This window comes from Euphorbia lathyris, chromosome 8, assembly GCF_963576675.1.
Source record: "Euphorbia lathyris chromosome 8, ddEupLath1.1, whole genome shotgun sequence".
Taxonomy (NCBI): Eukaryota; Viridiplantae; Streptophyta; class Magnoliopsida; order Malpighiales; family Euphorbiaceae; genus Euphorbia; species Euphorbia lathyris.
In genome coordinates this window covers 60744052-60759727 of record NC_088917.1, presented here as the reverse complement: position 1 = coordinate 60759727, position 15676 = coordinate 60744052, and the positions used below count along the sequence as shown (strand labels likewise).

Here is a 15676-nt window from a genome sequence, read left to right as displayed (position 1 = left end):
TAATAACTTCATTTTTACTCTATTTTTAAATTATGTAATAACATTCTAAGACACGTGGAATACATCTTCCGCATTTAACTTACTTTTTTTACAACCGAGTGATCAATTGATTACGTTTTACGCAAGTTCAGGGGACTAACTAAACATTTTATGCAAGTTCAGGGAGCTATCGAGACACTTTGAAAGTTCAGAAGGCCAATCAACTATTTTGGACAAATTCAGGGAGCAAATGATGTATTAAGCCAAAAAAAATTAACTAAAGTTTATATTATAACGAAGTGTTTGGTATTTTATGGGGATAGGGAAAGAGATAAATATTCGAATAGGGATAAAGATAAAAGATTAGAATAAAGATATAAATAAGATAGGATAATTTATTATCTCATGCTTAGTATGTAGAATAGGGATAAAATGATTCATTTTACTATATTATCCCTATCCAAATTTAAATAGACTCATATATCGTTATAGTATCAATTTGGAATGAAATTAATTAAATTTAATCTATCATAAATAATAAAATTTAAAAGCAAAATTAGACTTTTCCATCTAAATAAATTATCCTCATGTCTTATACCATGCCCCTCTAGGTATAACTTTAGTGGGATAAAAGGTTTATCGCTCCCGTGTCTCACCCTCCCGTCTCTCAAACAAAACACTGGATAAGTTATATCGTTTTTTTTATCCCTATCCCACCTCCTATATCCCCTCCCCGTAAAAGAAAAATTGGACTAAGATTTCAACCATTCGGACCATACTGGACCATTTTATACCACAAGGGTAAAATTACTTTTACCAAGGGCAAATTTAACCCTATCCCATTTAATATATAAGCAGGATTACTGCAGTGCTTGCTGGTCAAATGTTCAAGTATTTAACTAGATAACTGCGAAATGGAGATTGAAAATTTTAACACTAGGATAAATCTCAAGTTAGGCAATCTACAGTCAAGAAATAAGAATTAAAAAAATAAAAAATAAAAACACCCGGCATGGTTGAAATTATTGCCGCTTTCTTCTCGATGTTATTTCCAAGGCCCAAGCTTTGCCAACATCGGTTTGAAACTTACCTACAAACATTCAATCAAGAATTGAAGTGTGTTAATGCAATTCTAATCTTACTACTAATGTTTTAACAAAGCTAAGACATATATTGCCTCAATAAAGGGCGGCCCGGTGCACTACGTGTCCCCGCTAAACGAGGATCCGGGGAGGGGTCCCACCACAAGGGTGTATTGGAGCAAGCCTTCCCCTGACAATTTTTTGGCAAGCAACCGCTCTTAAAACTCGAACCCCTGACCTCTCGGTCACACGACAATAATGTTTACCGTTGCGCCAAGGCTCAGCTTAAAAAAATCATCTTTCAACAGATGAGCCCAACTAAAACTTCAGCATAAAACAAAGAATAATCGATCTATTGTTGCACAATGTTCTTATGTACAATTGATAGGCTACTCAGATCAGAACTAATTGGCTACCAAATGGTTTGCCCTTACTATTTAGGAGTCCAAAAGCATCATCTTGCAAATTTATGTAACAAGTTATTAAATGAAGGGAAAGAAACCATCCATGCGATGCATTTATGTAAAATTTAATACAAAAATGACATCTTCTTGCCCTAAAAATGAGTGAACTCATTAATTGTTCATCTCTTGAGTTCATAAATTAAACTATAACAACAAAAGGGCTATGCAAAACTGAAATGGAGAAAGATACTCGAATTCTCTCAATATTGCAAGTTTCATTATGATATGTGAACTTTGGTAAATGGAATGGATGATGTGAGAATCAATTGTTCATAGATTGAAGTATTGTAAACCTATTGGCATAATTCAATTAGTAGACTTGTTGTGAACATGTGACATATTGGTTTTATGTCCAACACCTACCCTCTTCAAAGTCCTACTCCATAAGAAGTAACAACATAATAATTAAAAACGGATAATGGCCAAATTTGACCCTAATGTTTTCGGTGAAATACAGATTTGACACTAACGTACAAAATGATCGAAATTTAACCCTAACGTTTCCAAGCAAGATCAACTTCAATCCTACATTAGCAAAAATTTGAAAATATTGGTCTGATTGTTATTTAATTGTCACGTAGGACCTTCCAAAGCTCTTCAGTTTATCGACAAACTTGTTTGCAAGGTCCGACATGACACTTAAATAACAGTCAAACCAACATTTTCAAATTTCGGTAACATAGGACTAAAATTGATCTTGATTGGAAACGTTAGAGTTAAATTTGGACCATTTTGTATGTTAGGGTCAAATATGCACTTCTACAAAAACGTTAGGGTCAAATTTGATCCTTATCCCATAATAAAATAAAATAGAGAACTGAAATACTGTAAGGGACACGCAAGACAGACTTGAGAAGATGCTCATATTTTTTCAATATATTTATGGTGATATGAAATGATTAAGAACGTGTGAAACTTTGGAAATTTCAGCTAAGGAACAAGGTTTCAAAGGATGAAGTGAAAGAGAACAAGAAAAATTTCTTAGTTGATCTGGGAGAGGAAATAAGACTATGATGCAGATTTGGCCCAATGACAGGTCTCGGCATATGGGAACGGCTTTTAACCATTTCCTTCCCGAGAAATTTTACAATACTCCGGGAGTAATAGTCCCGACCAATGAAATCCCTCAATCTGAACCGGAGCAGACCATGACATTATAGCCTGTTAACTTTTTCTTCAAAATATTATTTTCCTTCTCTAGTGCTTACTAAACAAAGAGTGCAGTCCTGCTCTAGTGTTACTGTCATCTAAATATATATATATATATAGAGAGAGAGAGAGAGAAGAAGAAGAAAAAGACAAAACCTCAAATCATGCAGAAAATACACTCAGGGCCTAGCTCACAGTAATTATATGGTCATTAATTTTTAATTCCTATGATTAACATACTAAATTTCGTTCTCAAGTTTCTTAGTGGAATAACCTTTTAGTAGTTCAGTTTTGTTAGAATCTCTTATTTTGTTTAATCACTAAGTAATCTTTTCCATTTTACAGAACACAGAGAATATATGAAACTCAAGGCTCAAATAGTTGCTTCATTTAAAAAAGGGGATAAGGTATCAAAATGGCCTCAAGGTTTTTGGGGAAGCGCCGATTTAGCCCCAACGCATTTCAAACGTTGAGGCTAAAATGGTGCTATTTTGTAAGTTGGGGCTAAATCGACGCTTTCCCAAAAACCTTAGGCCATTTTGATACCTTATCCCTTTAACAAAGTGATAAAATATGCCTTGGAAAGAACAAAGTTCAATGCATATATTTGTTAAATATGTAGTAGGTATATTATAATTTATCCAAAGGATATCTCACATACTTGTTATCTATAATCTTGTCTAGGTCATAAAATTCACAATATAGAACAAATTAACATGAAAACTACTATTCTAAGTTAGATTAACTGCAAAGATTCAACAAAAAAAACGATGCAAATTAAGTTCGGAAATTTTACCAGCAGTTGATTGGAAAAACTCATCCAAATCTCTTTCTTGTTCTGTAGAAAGCCAAAAGCAAATTCAGTTGCCATGTAAAAAAATTCAAAGTCTATATAACCAATTGAAATTCTAAAGAAAGGTAAGTCATTGCAAGTATAAGTATATAGTTTCAAATATTGTAACATTTGAGTTGGCATTTACTAGAATACAAATCCCCTCGCCCATCGCTAATACCAAAGCGATTAAAAGTTCTTATCTCAAAGTCAGAAACAAAAGTTGTAGGTGAAAAAATCACCTTTGTCCAATGAAGGGATAGCAGGTGTGAAATAAGATGGCTAGGTTCCTTTATGAATGAACTATAACATAGAATGTTTTACTTCATAATACCAATTCTAACATCAATATATCCATAAGCCCCATTGAGAGGCCTTACCTAAGGCTCAGTCATAACTACTAATAAAATTTGCCAAATCAACTATAAGATTTAGAAAGGAAAGTGAAGACACTAAATCTCCACAGTAAGCACTGCAAACAAATAATCCATATTAGTTCCAACTCTTGTAGAACGGTCATTGACTTCAGCAAGGTTTTAGTTATGCCCAAGTCACAGCTTCGGGAATTCATTCAAGAAAGTGGCAAATTTATAATGTATAAAGCATTCAAATCACAATTGAAGAAATAATAACATTTTAAATTCTTAGCTACATATAACCCCACATAGCAGCAGCAGTCATGCCACTCCTCACCTAGTAAATTTAGACATTCTTTTTCAAACTAAACGAAACACAATTATTTTTCTCAAAGTTTGAAAGGTCAACAACCTCTTAGTTTGGCTCTTAAGTTAAAATTTGAGGAGGGAGAGTTAAAAATCAACTCCAACAGCTTCTTAGTGGCTCCTCAAATTACTAAGAGTCTCTTCATTCTCTCTATTAATAGAGAGTCTCTCTCCCCAGTTAGTCTCTCTCCTTTCACTATTGGTAAATATAACAATATCTAATAATTAATGATAAAATAACAAATAATGAGTGAATATGAGGAGTATTGTTGGAGATGATATGTCTTGGTCACACTTAAATCACTAAGAGTCAATATATATTATTTTTAAAGAGTGCACTAAGAGTCTCTTGGAGATGCTCTTAGATGTCTATAGGTGATGACTTTGAACAATCTTTTACTTATCCTCTTCATAAAGTGTGGTGAAGAAGCCAATTTACTAAATCATGTTTGCACCTCTCCTCAAAGATCAATCTAATGAAATCAATGAAATAAGAAACAGAGCAAAGATAGATCAAACCAAATTGACAAAAGAAATAAAAAACTATGCATGTCTAATCCTGTCCATGTTCAACCTATTCAGCAATTTAACAAAAAAAGAGGAATTTTATTCTGCACATTTTTACTGTACCAACTCAATTAAATATTAAGGCCATGTCAACATCAGAAAGAATTCAGCGTGAACAAAGACATGCTAATCCAATCCAATATTCAAGTTAAGAATTGCGAGTGTACCTTTATAAACATTAATTTATCAAAGCTGAATCAGCTATATGTTGGGAAAGGGTTAACATAATTTCATCATGCAAATAAAACTCTAGAGAAAAACAAAATCGTTACAGAACAATTAGGTATATCATCTTCATGAAAGCTTACTCAATCAAGACACAAATATGAGTCTTTAATAGATAGTCAATCTCAATTTGGACATATAAAGAGGAAATCTTTATAAAAGAGCCTTCCAATAGTTTAAAGTTTGTAAGCCAAAAAACATAATAACAGTGATAGAAAATCATGAATATTATTAAGTATGAAGAAAAACTTATCTTTTGCTTCTCAGAAAGTTTGTTTGCCATCCTTTGTCAACAATCTAACATATGACTATTCTACTGAACAAAATTCATGTATGCACTATGAACAAACTTGGAACAGAGTTTCGTACGGTATATAGCAAGTATCCCAGGATAACTTTCTTTAAGAAAACTCAATAGAATTTTTTTCAAAAAAAAAAAGGAAAACTATCCTATTCTTTATATGCTTAATTTTCAGAATATACTTAAGATTCAGATCACAAACCATTTGCATGCTTCACACAGATCTTTCACACACATACAATGAAAACGACCAAAAGTAATGAAGACAGCTTACCATTTTCATATTCCAAGGCTTGAAGTATCATCTCCACCTAGATGGTACCAAAGTATAAATGCAGAATCAGATTAAGTTTTGGAATAATCAATCACAAAAGAAGGAATAGAAATAATTCATACATTGTATGTAACCTTGCAATAATTAACACGTATGACAATTTTCTTGTTTTAACCCTTTTCTCACAGGCGCACGCATTCGCACGCACAAAATACGTTGATATTCTTGACAGTGTATTTCCATAGAAAGGACAAGAAAGGGACAAAACCGTTCAACAAATATTCTTGTACTGGTCGCTGACACGACTTGATTTCACGGTTTTATATGATGGTTCATGTTAGCCGACCCCGAATCATTTCGGGACTAAGGCTTTGTTGTTGTTGTTGTTGTTGTATCGTGCATACAGTAACACAATTGTTGTGAACCATATTTGTTTAAGATAACATAAACTAAAGTAATGGAATTGTTAAATACTTACCTTGTCAAAGTCCTTCACAATTTTGGCTTCAGGTGATGAATTCTCCTCGTACTCCATCCACAACTGACTTATTTCCTCGGCTACAAGGTACCAAAAAGTCCATTCAGCATTAAAATGATTGTGCCCACAAACAATAAAATATTAATGAATGAAGAACCTCTTGGCCCTCCTCCTAGTAATTCGCACATATGATCTAAAGCTTCCCGCTCTTGTCTACTTTTCTCTGCCTTGGATATACCACATGAGGGGGTTATATCTCCAACAATGGCTGTTCAAGCAAATTGGAGATCAACAATGACAGAATATCAAAGCACCAATAGAGGTCCATTTGCCAAATAAATTGAACTATATTAAAAATATTTAAAATAGATAACCTTCTGCAATATCATGAACAATTGCCATTTTCACACACCTGAAAATTACAGAGAAGAAAAAATCGTGAATCATATACAGGGACTTATAAATAAAAATAAAAACAAAAAAAAAAGGTAGAAATGAACTTAAGACTGATAAAGAGAAAGCCCTAACTTGTCTCGATCAATGCCAGGAATATCAGGAGCAATGAGAGCCATCAATCCCATTCTATACATATGATCAGCAATAGATTCAGGATTTTTAACATCTCTCTTCACCCATCCAGTTCTTTTCGTTTTCTAATCACAGAAAATAACAAATCCCGCCACGCACAAACATCAACCAATCAATTTCCGGAAACAAAAATAATTACAATGGTGTGCCTCATTTGATTACTAATCGAAGGTGGATACCTTAAGGCTGTGACATAAAGAGAGAAATTCAATAGCAGAAACAGGAGCGGGAGAAGAGGAGGGGGAAGCAGAAGCGTCATTTGCAGAAGCGTTAATAATATTGTCGGACGACGAAGATGAGGAAGCTTCAGCGGCCATACGGTGATGATGGTGATTATGAGATCTAGGGCAAGATATGGATTTGAATCTGAGCTGAGAGGAAGAAGTGAGAGCCGGTGAAAATAAGATAAGGGAGGAGGATGATTTACCCAGCAGAACTCTACTCCCGCTTCCCATTCTCTGAATTTTTCTATTTTTCTTTTCTTTTTCGTTTTTTATTTTTTTAATTATTAATGATTATAGTAATCGAGGAACTTGAAGGTAGTATATGCCACCGCATTTGTCTGAACGCATCTTGATCGCCCATGTGATTGCATGACCATAATCAAAGGTCTTTTTTACCTTATCGACGGGGTAGATTGATCAAGTTTTGTTGCAGTATCTCGGTGTGGATGAATGTTTCTCACTACATCATTAGTCCATATAGTAATAATGGGTAAATTACACACATACCATGAACTTTATTCATTTTCTAAAATGTAAAAATAAATCATTTTACTCTTTTTAATATTATAACTACTAAATTTTAATTAGTGTCATGAAATAAAAATATTAAAAATTAAAGTTAATTAGAACCATATCTATCATAGAACTATATTTTTTATTTTTAAAATTCACAATTTATAAAAAAAATTCTCGTTAAACATTCACTTTTTATCTTCTAATCAAACAAGGTATACATGAATGGTTTCAAAAATGAAAATGTTGAAAAATTAAGATTGCTTAAAACATTATCAATTCTTGAAATTTTTTTATTTAAGACATTAAGGGGGCGTTTGGTTCACAAAGGGTAAGGAAAAAAGAATCAAGAAAGGAAACTAAAGGAAAGGAAATGAATAAGCATTAATTCTCCTATATGTTTGGATATGTTTAGGAAAGAGAATTGGGTAAAGGGAATCCAATTCTCTATAGGGCCCGGGGTAATTGGCTTAACCTAAAGTAGGGTAAACCCATAATCTAAATTGGGTAAAAGGAATGAGTTTTTTTTTTCCTAAACAAACAAGAACAAAGGGAATGAAACTCTCTCATTCTCATTCCTAAAGATCCCGAACCAAACGCCTCCTAATTGAAATTTGATGGTCATAACATTAGAAAATGTAAATTTGTGTGATATGTCACATTTTGAAGTTTAGTAGTCATAAGTGTGCATACATATAATTTAGGATCAATACCTTCGTCGACCCTAAACTTGTCTAATTTTGTTATTCAACCTCCTCTACTTAAAGCATCCACAAGGATTGGTAACAACATGTGACTTAAGAGAGGGAAGTAACAAGATTTAGTAACAATCCATTAAAAGAGGTCTAGGGATCCTCTAGAGTTGAAATCCTCTAGAGTTGGTGGAGTTCTAGTCATCTCAACCATTAATTGCAAAATGAATGGATGAGATTTGATTGATCAATAAATGACTAATTAAATATTAAAATTTATTAATTAAATCTCATCCATTAATTTTGCAATTAATGGTTGAGATTACAACTCCACCAACTCAGAGGCTTTTTAACTCTAGAGGATCCCTACACTTAAAAGATAAGAGTTTTTTTATGATTTTATAGGGTAAAAAAAATTATTAATTACAAATAGGTAATACATCTGTAATTTACCGCGTACTGAGTAACATTTTTACCAACTTTGGCAACATAGAAAAGCAGCCACAATTGGCGCTATACTCGCTAGATATTGCACATGTAATCCACGCGCCGCATCTGGCGCTTATAGCGCCATGCGTGGCTATCAGATCTTATGTTTTTGGATTTTAGGGATTTATATTTCTTTGTTACTAAAATCTGTAACAAACCAAATTTTATTACAACTACTTTACTGGATTGTTATAACCCCACCTAAGATTATAACAATAAAAATCCTTCCATTAAAGTTGGTCTTAGTAGCCCTTTATTAACTTAAAGATTGTCATACATTTAACCTATTTTGTGCCTACATGATATTGAGTACATCTCTCAAAAGAATGTCAATAGAAAATTCTTGTGAAGCAAAACTAGAGCATGAGGCATAAGAATCAGTTGAGATTAAGATACCAGAATTTCAACGGTCAAGTCGGTTGATAAAAAAAACTTGGTTGGCAATCAGAATATTATATGGAGAGTTATATTGCATACTATCTTCTAACGGAGTATGGAGAGTCATCAACTTTTTAAAAAGCAATGAAGATTTTATATTCATCTTCATGGATGGAATAAAAGGAAACAAAAGCTCTTTATAATAATAAAACTCTGGAACTTGTCTATTGGTAACAAATGAGTGTTTAAAATCAAGTGTAATAGTGAAAATTAAGTGAGTAGTATGAAATACTCGTGGTGAAAGGATATGCTCATAAAGAAGGAATTGACTTTAACGGGATATTTTCTTATTGGTCAAACTTACAACATTCGAAGTAATTTTGACAATGTGTGCTGCATTTAACCTACATCTAGAATAATTATATGTTAAAACCTCTTTTCTTCACAAAGATCTTAAAGAATAAATTTATATGCTCCAACCAAAAGGTTTTGAAGAAGTTGAAAAAAATAACTTGGTTTGTAGGTTGAACAGATCTTTGTACGGTCTCAAACAAACGACGAGATGCTAGTATAAGAGATTTGATTCCTTCATTACAAGTCTTAAATACAATACAACGGACTCAATTCAGACCTTTGTGCACATTTTAAGACACTCGGTGAAAATGATTATATCATTTGTTATATCTAGATGGCATGTTAGAAACAGACCCAAACAAAGATCGTATTAAATAATTGAAGGCACAATTGGCTAGAAAAGTTTGAAATTAAGGGTTTGGAACCAACAAACAAGATTATGGGGATGCAAATTCACCGAGATATAATAATGATAGGAAGATTTTGCTTTGTCAAAAGCATTATTTGAGAAAGATCTGACGACATTTTAATATGCAAGATTGTAAGCCAATTTCTGCCTCACTTCCTGTTAATTTCAAGTTAACTCTTAAAACGAGTCCTAACAATGAATATGAGAGGATGAAAATGTCTCGAGTATCGTGAATGAGAAGTTTAATGTTTGCATGATATGCAGAAGCAGTGGAAGCAGTTAGTAGATCTATGGAGAATCTTAGTTAAGAACATTGAAAGAGGTCATTTAATACATTAAAGAGGACCATAGATACCATATTGTATTATGGAGGATCAAAACTTTTTTGTTAAAGGATATGTTGATTTAGATTGCGCAGGTGATCAAGATAAAAACAAATCAACCACATGATATGTATTCACTCTTATTAACAGATCTATAAACTCGATTTCAAAATTACAATTGAAATAATGACATTTGTAATTATTTAACTAACTAATTAATAAATGATTGAATAAGAAAAATAAGCAATCTCAAATGATTGGGTTGATTTAATTTATATGAAAAAAAGTCTTGGATAATAAAAGGACATGGTATTTGTAGAATTATTGTTTATTGTAAGAGAGAGAGATTAGGCTTAGGCAGCAGTACCCTCTACCAACTTGTTCAACTTCTTGGCCCTCAACCTCTCAGCATGGACCTCACTTCCTTCTTCATACTCATATCTCTCGGCTGGAAACGATATTAAAGGGGTCAAAGTTTGAGCAAGTTGAAGTGCTTGTTGAGGAGTATTCACTATCTCATTGAAGCAAAAATATCTCCCACATGTTGTTCCATCCTCCAAAGCTCTTATATGAACATCTACTAGGAACGATACTTCCACGATAGCCAAAACTCCATTTTCATACATTTCAGCTGCCCCTGAACGCACATTTTTATATATTAATTAATTATTTATATGTATTGTTAACGGAACTTTACGTCTCAACGTTTGTTTACGTACCTTTGAGGTATGAGATTGTGGAACGAGGATTTAGTTGAGTAACGTTAGGTCCTAAAACAACTCCGGCATTAATCGAAACCATCTTAACTTTTCTGTCCATTGCTAATGCCCAAGCTGCCTGTTCTGATTCTGTCTTTGCCAGGGCATACCACAACTGCATCTCGCAGATATATATAAAATTCAATTCAATTCTTAACTTTAACAATTTTTCAAACTTTTTTATTTTTAGTCTTTTTCGTATTTCGTATTTCAATTTTTACATAATTGACTTTACCCATTCATATACAATTATTAAAGAACATGTAATCAAACTATATATATATCATCCAATTATATGCTACGTGTTTATTTGGAAATCACTAATAGATGGTCAAACTTTAACAAAAATAAAAGTGCATGGACCTAAATGAGTCAAAATTCAAACAATTTTCTACATTTTTTGATATATAAATTAACTAATAATGATAGATGGATAATATTGTTAAAAAAAATAATAATACAAATTTATGATAGCAAGATCTTATTTGTTTGTCGGAAAATAATATTTTCTTGATTTTTCAATGTTTGTTTGTTTAAAATAAGTCAACAGAACAATTTATAAATAAAATGTTTTATCATTTTGAAAAGAGAAACATTTTCTTAAACTTTTGGAATTCTATTACATTCCTTCTTATCATTTTAAAAACAATAATCGCCCACCATTTTTTGATATTATAGTAAAACACTGGAAAATATTTTATTTTCTAGTATAAAATTTATTCTTATCCAATATTTTCAGAAACATATTATTTTTCGATAAACAAATAGGATCAATATATTTTACTTACCTTTACTTTTAAGACTATAGAAATGGCTAGAGCATTGAGGAAAAACAAAATAAAATAAGGGTTTTTTTTATATTGACAAAATAAAATAACTAAGATTGAGCCGTTGAGACTCGTCAGAGCCTTTAGGTAAATCATATTTCAATTAAAATATTCTATATATATTAGGATTCCAATTCGGGATCTAGTTTAAATAATTTGAGCCCTTTAACCACTCAAATCAAACTTAATTGATAAATCGAATATTGATTTTAACACTAAAAATAGGATGATAAATCCAATAATGATATGAACACTAAAGATAGGAAAGACCCATTTTAAGATAATGTTGAATAGAGGATAAAACAATTATTGATCTATTTCCTTCTCATTGCCAATCAATATATAATATTGATGATAAAAAAAATATAAAAAGTAAGATATAATTGATATAATTTGGCATCTATTTCCTTCACAAAAAATATCAATTATGAGATATTTTCCTTTTTTTCTCTCAAAAAAAGATATTTTCCTTTTTTTATATAGATATTATGTAAGATATCATCTTGATTGTTACTCCAATAAATATATACTGTATGTATTAAAATCACATTTTCCCTATCATATACAAAAATAAATATTAAAAGTAAGGTAACAATTTAACACTACAATTATTGGAAATATGCTTTTTGAAAAAAAAAGTCATTGTTTTCGTAATAAAAATTCTAACTTAATTCAAACAAAGAAATTTGTAACTTTTTAATAATTTTATCGCATAATTATTAAATATTTTTTTGAAAACCCAATGAAAAATTGAACTAGCAACATTGAGCAGTTTGAAACTTATTTTACAAGAAACATAAAAAATAATTTTCCCACATGGGCCTTATCCCAACCATTCACAAAATAACAAGAATCCAACCAAACAATAAATAATGTACTAAAAATATTTTTTCTTGATAGGTATCAATTGAGTTATATTTAATTGGTTAAAAATACTATTTCAATTTCTAATAAATGTTGTTTAAGTATTTTCACAACAACAACAACAAAGCGTTAGTTCCGAAATGATTCGGGGTCGGCTAACATGAACCATCATATAAAACCGTAAAATCAAGTCGTGTCAGCAACACAAATTCGCTCCCTCCATTCCGTCCTATCCACAGTAATTTCTAATAAATTCTGTTTAAGTATTTTCACAAAAACAAATAAAATATTGATTAGATTATTAAAATAACTAAGTGTACGGTTTGTTCTTTTAAAACATTTTTTAGTAAAATTTTAAAAAAAATCTATTGTATATTAGTACAGTAACAATAAATAACAAACAGGAAACAAGTGAACCAAACGGTCCATAAACATAAATCATTCCTAATACTGTTTTTTCTTAAAACTCTACTTTTTATGAAATTTTTTTATCTCTTTTTATGAAAAAAAGTTATCTTACGTTTTAAAATAATATGATTTAATTAAAATTATTTGCATAAATTTTAAATCTATCCTGAGGAATGCATTGATAATATAAAAGGTCAAATTAATAATTATACAGTGATAATATATTATTAGTGAGAAATGCAAACCTTGAATTTCCTGCAAAAGTCTTGATTACTCCAAGATCTTTCATCAACATCAACTTGAGTACTAATATTATCTTTCCAAATAGCAGCAGTCAAAGAAGAAGTAAACACTATCTTTTCTACACACTCTGTCTGTGCACATGCCTCTACTACATTTATTACTCCTCTTACTTCCATATCAACCACTTTCACATCCTTCAATTAAGATTCACAAATTAAACCATCAATTAACAAATAATTTAGTAACAACCCCAATTGAAATCACTAGTTTACAATTACATACATCATATCCATCAGCAGAGTCAAAACAGCAGAACAAAGCACAACAACCCTTCAAAGCAATTAAAATACTCTGGTAATCAAAAACATCAACACCATAAACCACCAATTTCTCATTTTCTTTCTCCATTTCCTTTATTTTCTTCTCAATATTCGTCTCCCCTAAAAAAAACAAAACAAAAAACCCCAAATCAGAACACGAATAAGCAGAAACGCTACTAAAGAGGAGTGTCCGTGTAGACGGACTTACTTACCGATATTGTTGGTGTGTTGGATGGCAGCATGAACTGTGTAGCCTTTAGTCAAGAGGCCTTTGAGAATCCAAAAGCCCACATAGGAGGAGGCATCAAGAACGCAGACAGGAGAAGAAGAAGAATTCATAGTTATTTGGGTTAATTCTTTCATAATTTTGGTTAATTTTAATTAATATATGATTTAGGGGAAATTAATATATAGAGGGGAGGAAGGGATATGCGTAGGTGGGATTAATGGATACAAATAGAAAGAAGGGTTGGTGAACTATTTTTGCTACACGTTCTTATCGGCACCACCACCTTTTACTTGTTTCCCTTTTTTCCTTGCCCTTTTAATATATATATATTAAAACATGTATAAAATTATCAAATTAAAGTTGGTTTAAATGGTTAACGAGATCAAGTCGTTTAAGTTAGATCTCGAATTTAAGTTCTAGCATGCGCAGAAAGATTTGATAGGAAGATAATCCATCTAAAGAGTAATCGAGAAACTGGACAAATTAAAAAGAAAACTTATATAAGATTAAAATAAAAGGAGTCCGAAATTGCTTATATATTTATCTTAACTTCCAAAATTATGCTTTTCAAAAAAAAATAATTCTAAAATAATGTAATTTTATTTTTAATGTTGAAAAACAAAATTAATTTTACTCCTATTTAACAAAAAAAATATTAATGACTGATTTGACAGTTATTTAACTGTCACACCGAATCTTTTAAATAAGTTTTTAAATAATTTCGTGTATTTTAACAAGTTGTTTATAATATAATAAACATTTTAAGCTATTTTTTGTGATTAACTTGTAAAAAATATAAATATTGACAAGTTTTTATAATTGTTTAAAATAATAAAAAATTTAGACATAATTAATACTAAAGGTTTAATGTGACAGTTAAATAATAAGTCAATAATAGTAAATCATTTTATAAAATTATCCGTATGTAAAAATATTAAAAAGCAAAAGTATATAATTTCATACGTTATAAATAAATTTGTAATACAACGATTGAGAAGGGAAAAATTAAATCTTTATCCAAATGGAAAGAATAGAAATATAGTTTAAAAAATTAATTATAAACGACATTAACTAAACAAAAGTATTTAATAATCGAACAAAAATTCAGAAGTACAAAAGTATAAGTAAAAATTTCATTTTCAAACACCTCCAGGGAAATAGATTTCAATATTTCTTACTAAAAATTGTACTATTATATATAAGAACCTATGGTACAATACTTATTATAATTAAATTCGAAAAAGTACATAAATATCTTGCATCTTTAAATTTTCAAATTTGAGCTTAAGACTGAATCATGACGTATCTGCTCTTTGAGGAACTAAATGGACGGCTCTCAGAGGAACTAAATTTAGTTCTACAAATAGACCGAAAACTTTACAAAAAAAAAAAAAAAAAAAAAAAAAGTAAAAGAGGCGAATTCATGCAATTAAAATAATAAACTCATTTAGCGATACATGTTTGTTTTATTGCTCCATCTTTGCTTTTGTTGTAGTTACATTCCATTTGCCTTTTGCTCCCTTGGTTTAACTTTTAGGCTTTACTAGAAGGAGCTGAAAGAGAAAGCAAAGAAGAGTGAGGTGGAGGCTTTAAAGAAGTCCCACGAGATAATAGTTTTGGATACTTTTATTAAATATATGAATGGTTGATTTGAGTTATTTGATTCATTCAATATAATTGTTAACTATTAAAAAACATTTTATCTTTTATTACGTAATTAACTGTTGGTCCCTTATAACGTAACAAGTTAGTTCCAAGGGGGATAAGAACTATTTAAAATTTTAGTACGTTAAGGCTGACTTCTTTTTCTTTGAAAAAGGATTCCACAGCGCGCTGAGTAAATTAAGACACTAGCTTAGTCAACTGGTGACTAAGTCAGCTTCTTTCTTTGAGTCAGGAGATAGCACTTGAGTCTATTCCTGAACTCAGATACTCAATACACACAACTCAACGTGACCTCTTTACTTGGTCAGTTTTGTTTAAG

The 15676-nt window shown here is 31.0% G+C and overlaps 2 protein-coding genes across 2 annotated transcripts; both read right to left on the bottom strand.

The window, feature by feature from the left end:
- Positions 1-879: 879 nt before the first annotated feature.
- Positions 880-7218, bottom strand: LOC136202772 (uncharacterized). The gene is made up of 8 exons (XM_065993636.1): positions 6841-7218; positions 6602-6726; positions 6448-6485; positions 6231-6341; positions 6074-6153; positions 5596-5632; positions 3471-3512; positions 880-1069 (listed from the first exon to the last, which is right to left on the bottom strand). The coding sequence occupies exons 1-8, from the start codon at positions 7114-7116 to the stop codon at positions 1002-1004; spliced, it is 777 nt and encodes a 258-aa protein (XP_065849708.1). The 5' UTR covers positions 7117-7218; the 3' UTR covers positions 880-1001.
- Positions 7219-10227: 3009 nt separating this feature from the next.
- Positions 10228-13938, bottom strand: LOC136202104 (cinnamoyl-CoA reductase-like SNL6). The gene is made up of 5 exons (XM_065992576.1): positions 13676-13938; positions 13426-13583; positions 13146-13337; positions 10763-10916; positions 10228-10680 (listed from the first exon to the last, which is right to left on the bottom strand). The coding sequence occupies exons 1-5, from the start codon at positions 13824-13826 to the stop codon at positions 10397-10399; spliced, it is 939 nt and encodes a 312-aa protein (XP_065848648.1). The 5' UTR covers positions 13827-13938; the 3' UTR covers positions 10228-10396.
- Between the last annotated feature and the right edge of the window lie 1738 nt (positions 13939-15676).

Coding starts and splice junctions, on each gene's coding strand:
- LOC136202772 (XM_065993636.1), bottom strand. CDS start 7,116: ATGGGAAGCGGGAGTAGAGTTCTGCTGGGTAAATCATCCTCCTCCCTT. Junction 6,342..6,447: donor TGTTCATGATATTGCAGAAG/GTTATCTATTTT, acceptor TTGCTTGAACAG/CCATTGTTGGAGATATAACC. Junction 5,633..6,073: donor TTGTGAAGGACTTTGACAAG/GTAAGTATTTAA, acceptor GGTACCATCTAG/GTGGAGATGATACTTCAAGC.
- LOC136202104 (XM_065992576.1), bottom strand. CDS start 13,826: ATGAAAGAATTAACCCAAATAACTATGAATTCTTCTTCTTCTCCTGTC. Junction 13,584..13,675: donor CCAACACACCAACAATATCG/GTAAGTAAGTCC, acceptor TGTTTTTTTTAG/GGGAGACGAATATTGAGAAG. Junction 13,338..13,425: donor ACTCTGCTGATGGATATGAT/GTATGTAATTGT, acceptor TCTTAATTGAAG/GATGTGAAAGTGGTTGATAT.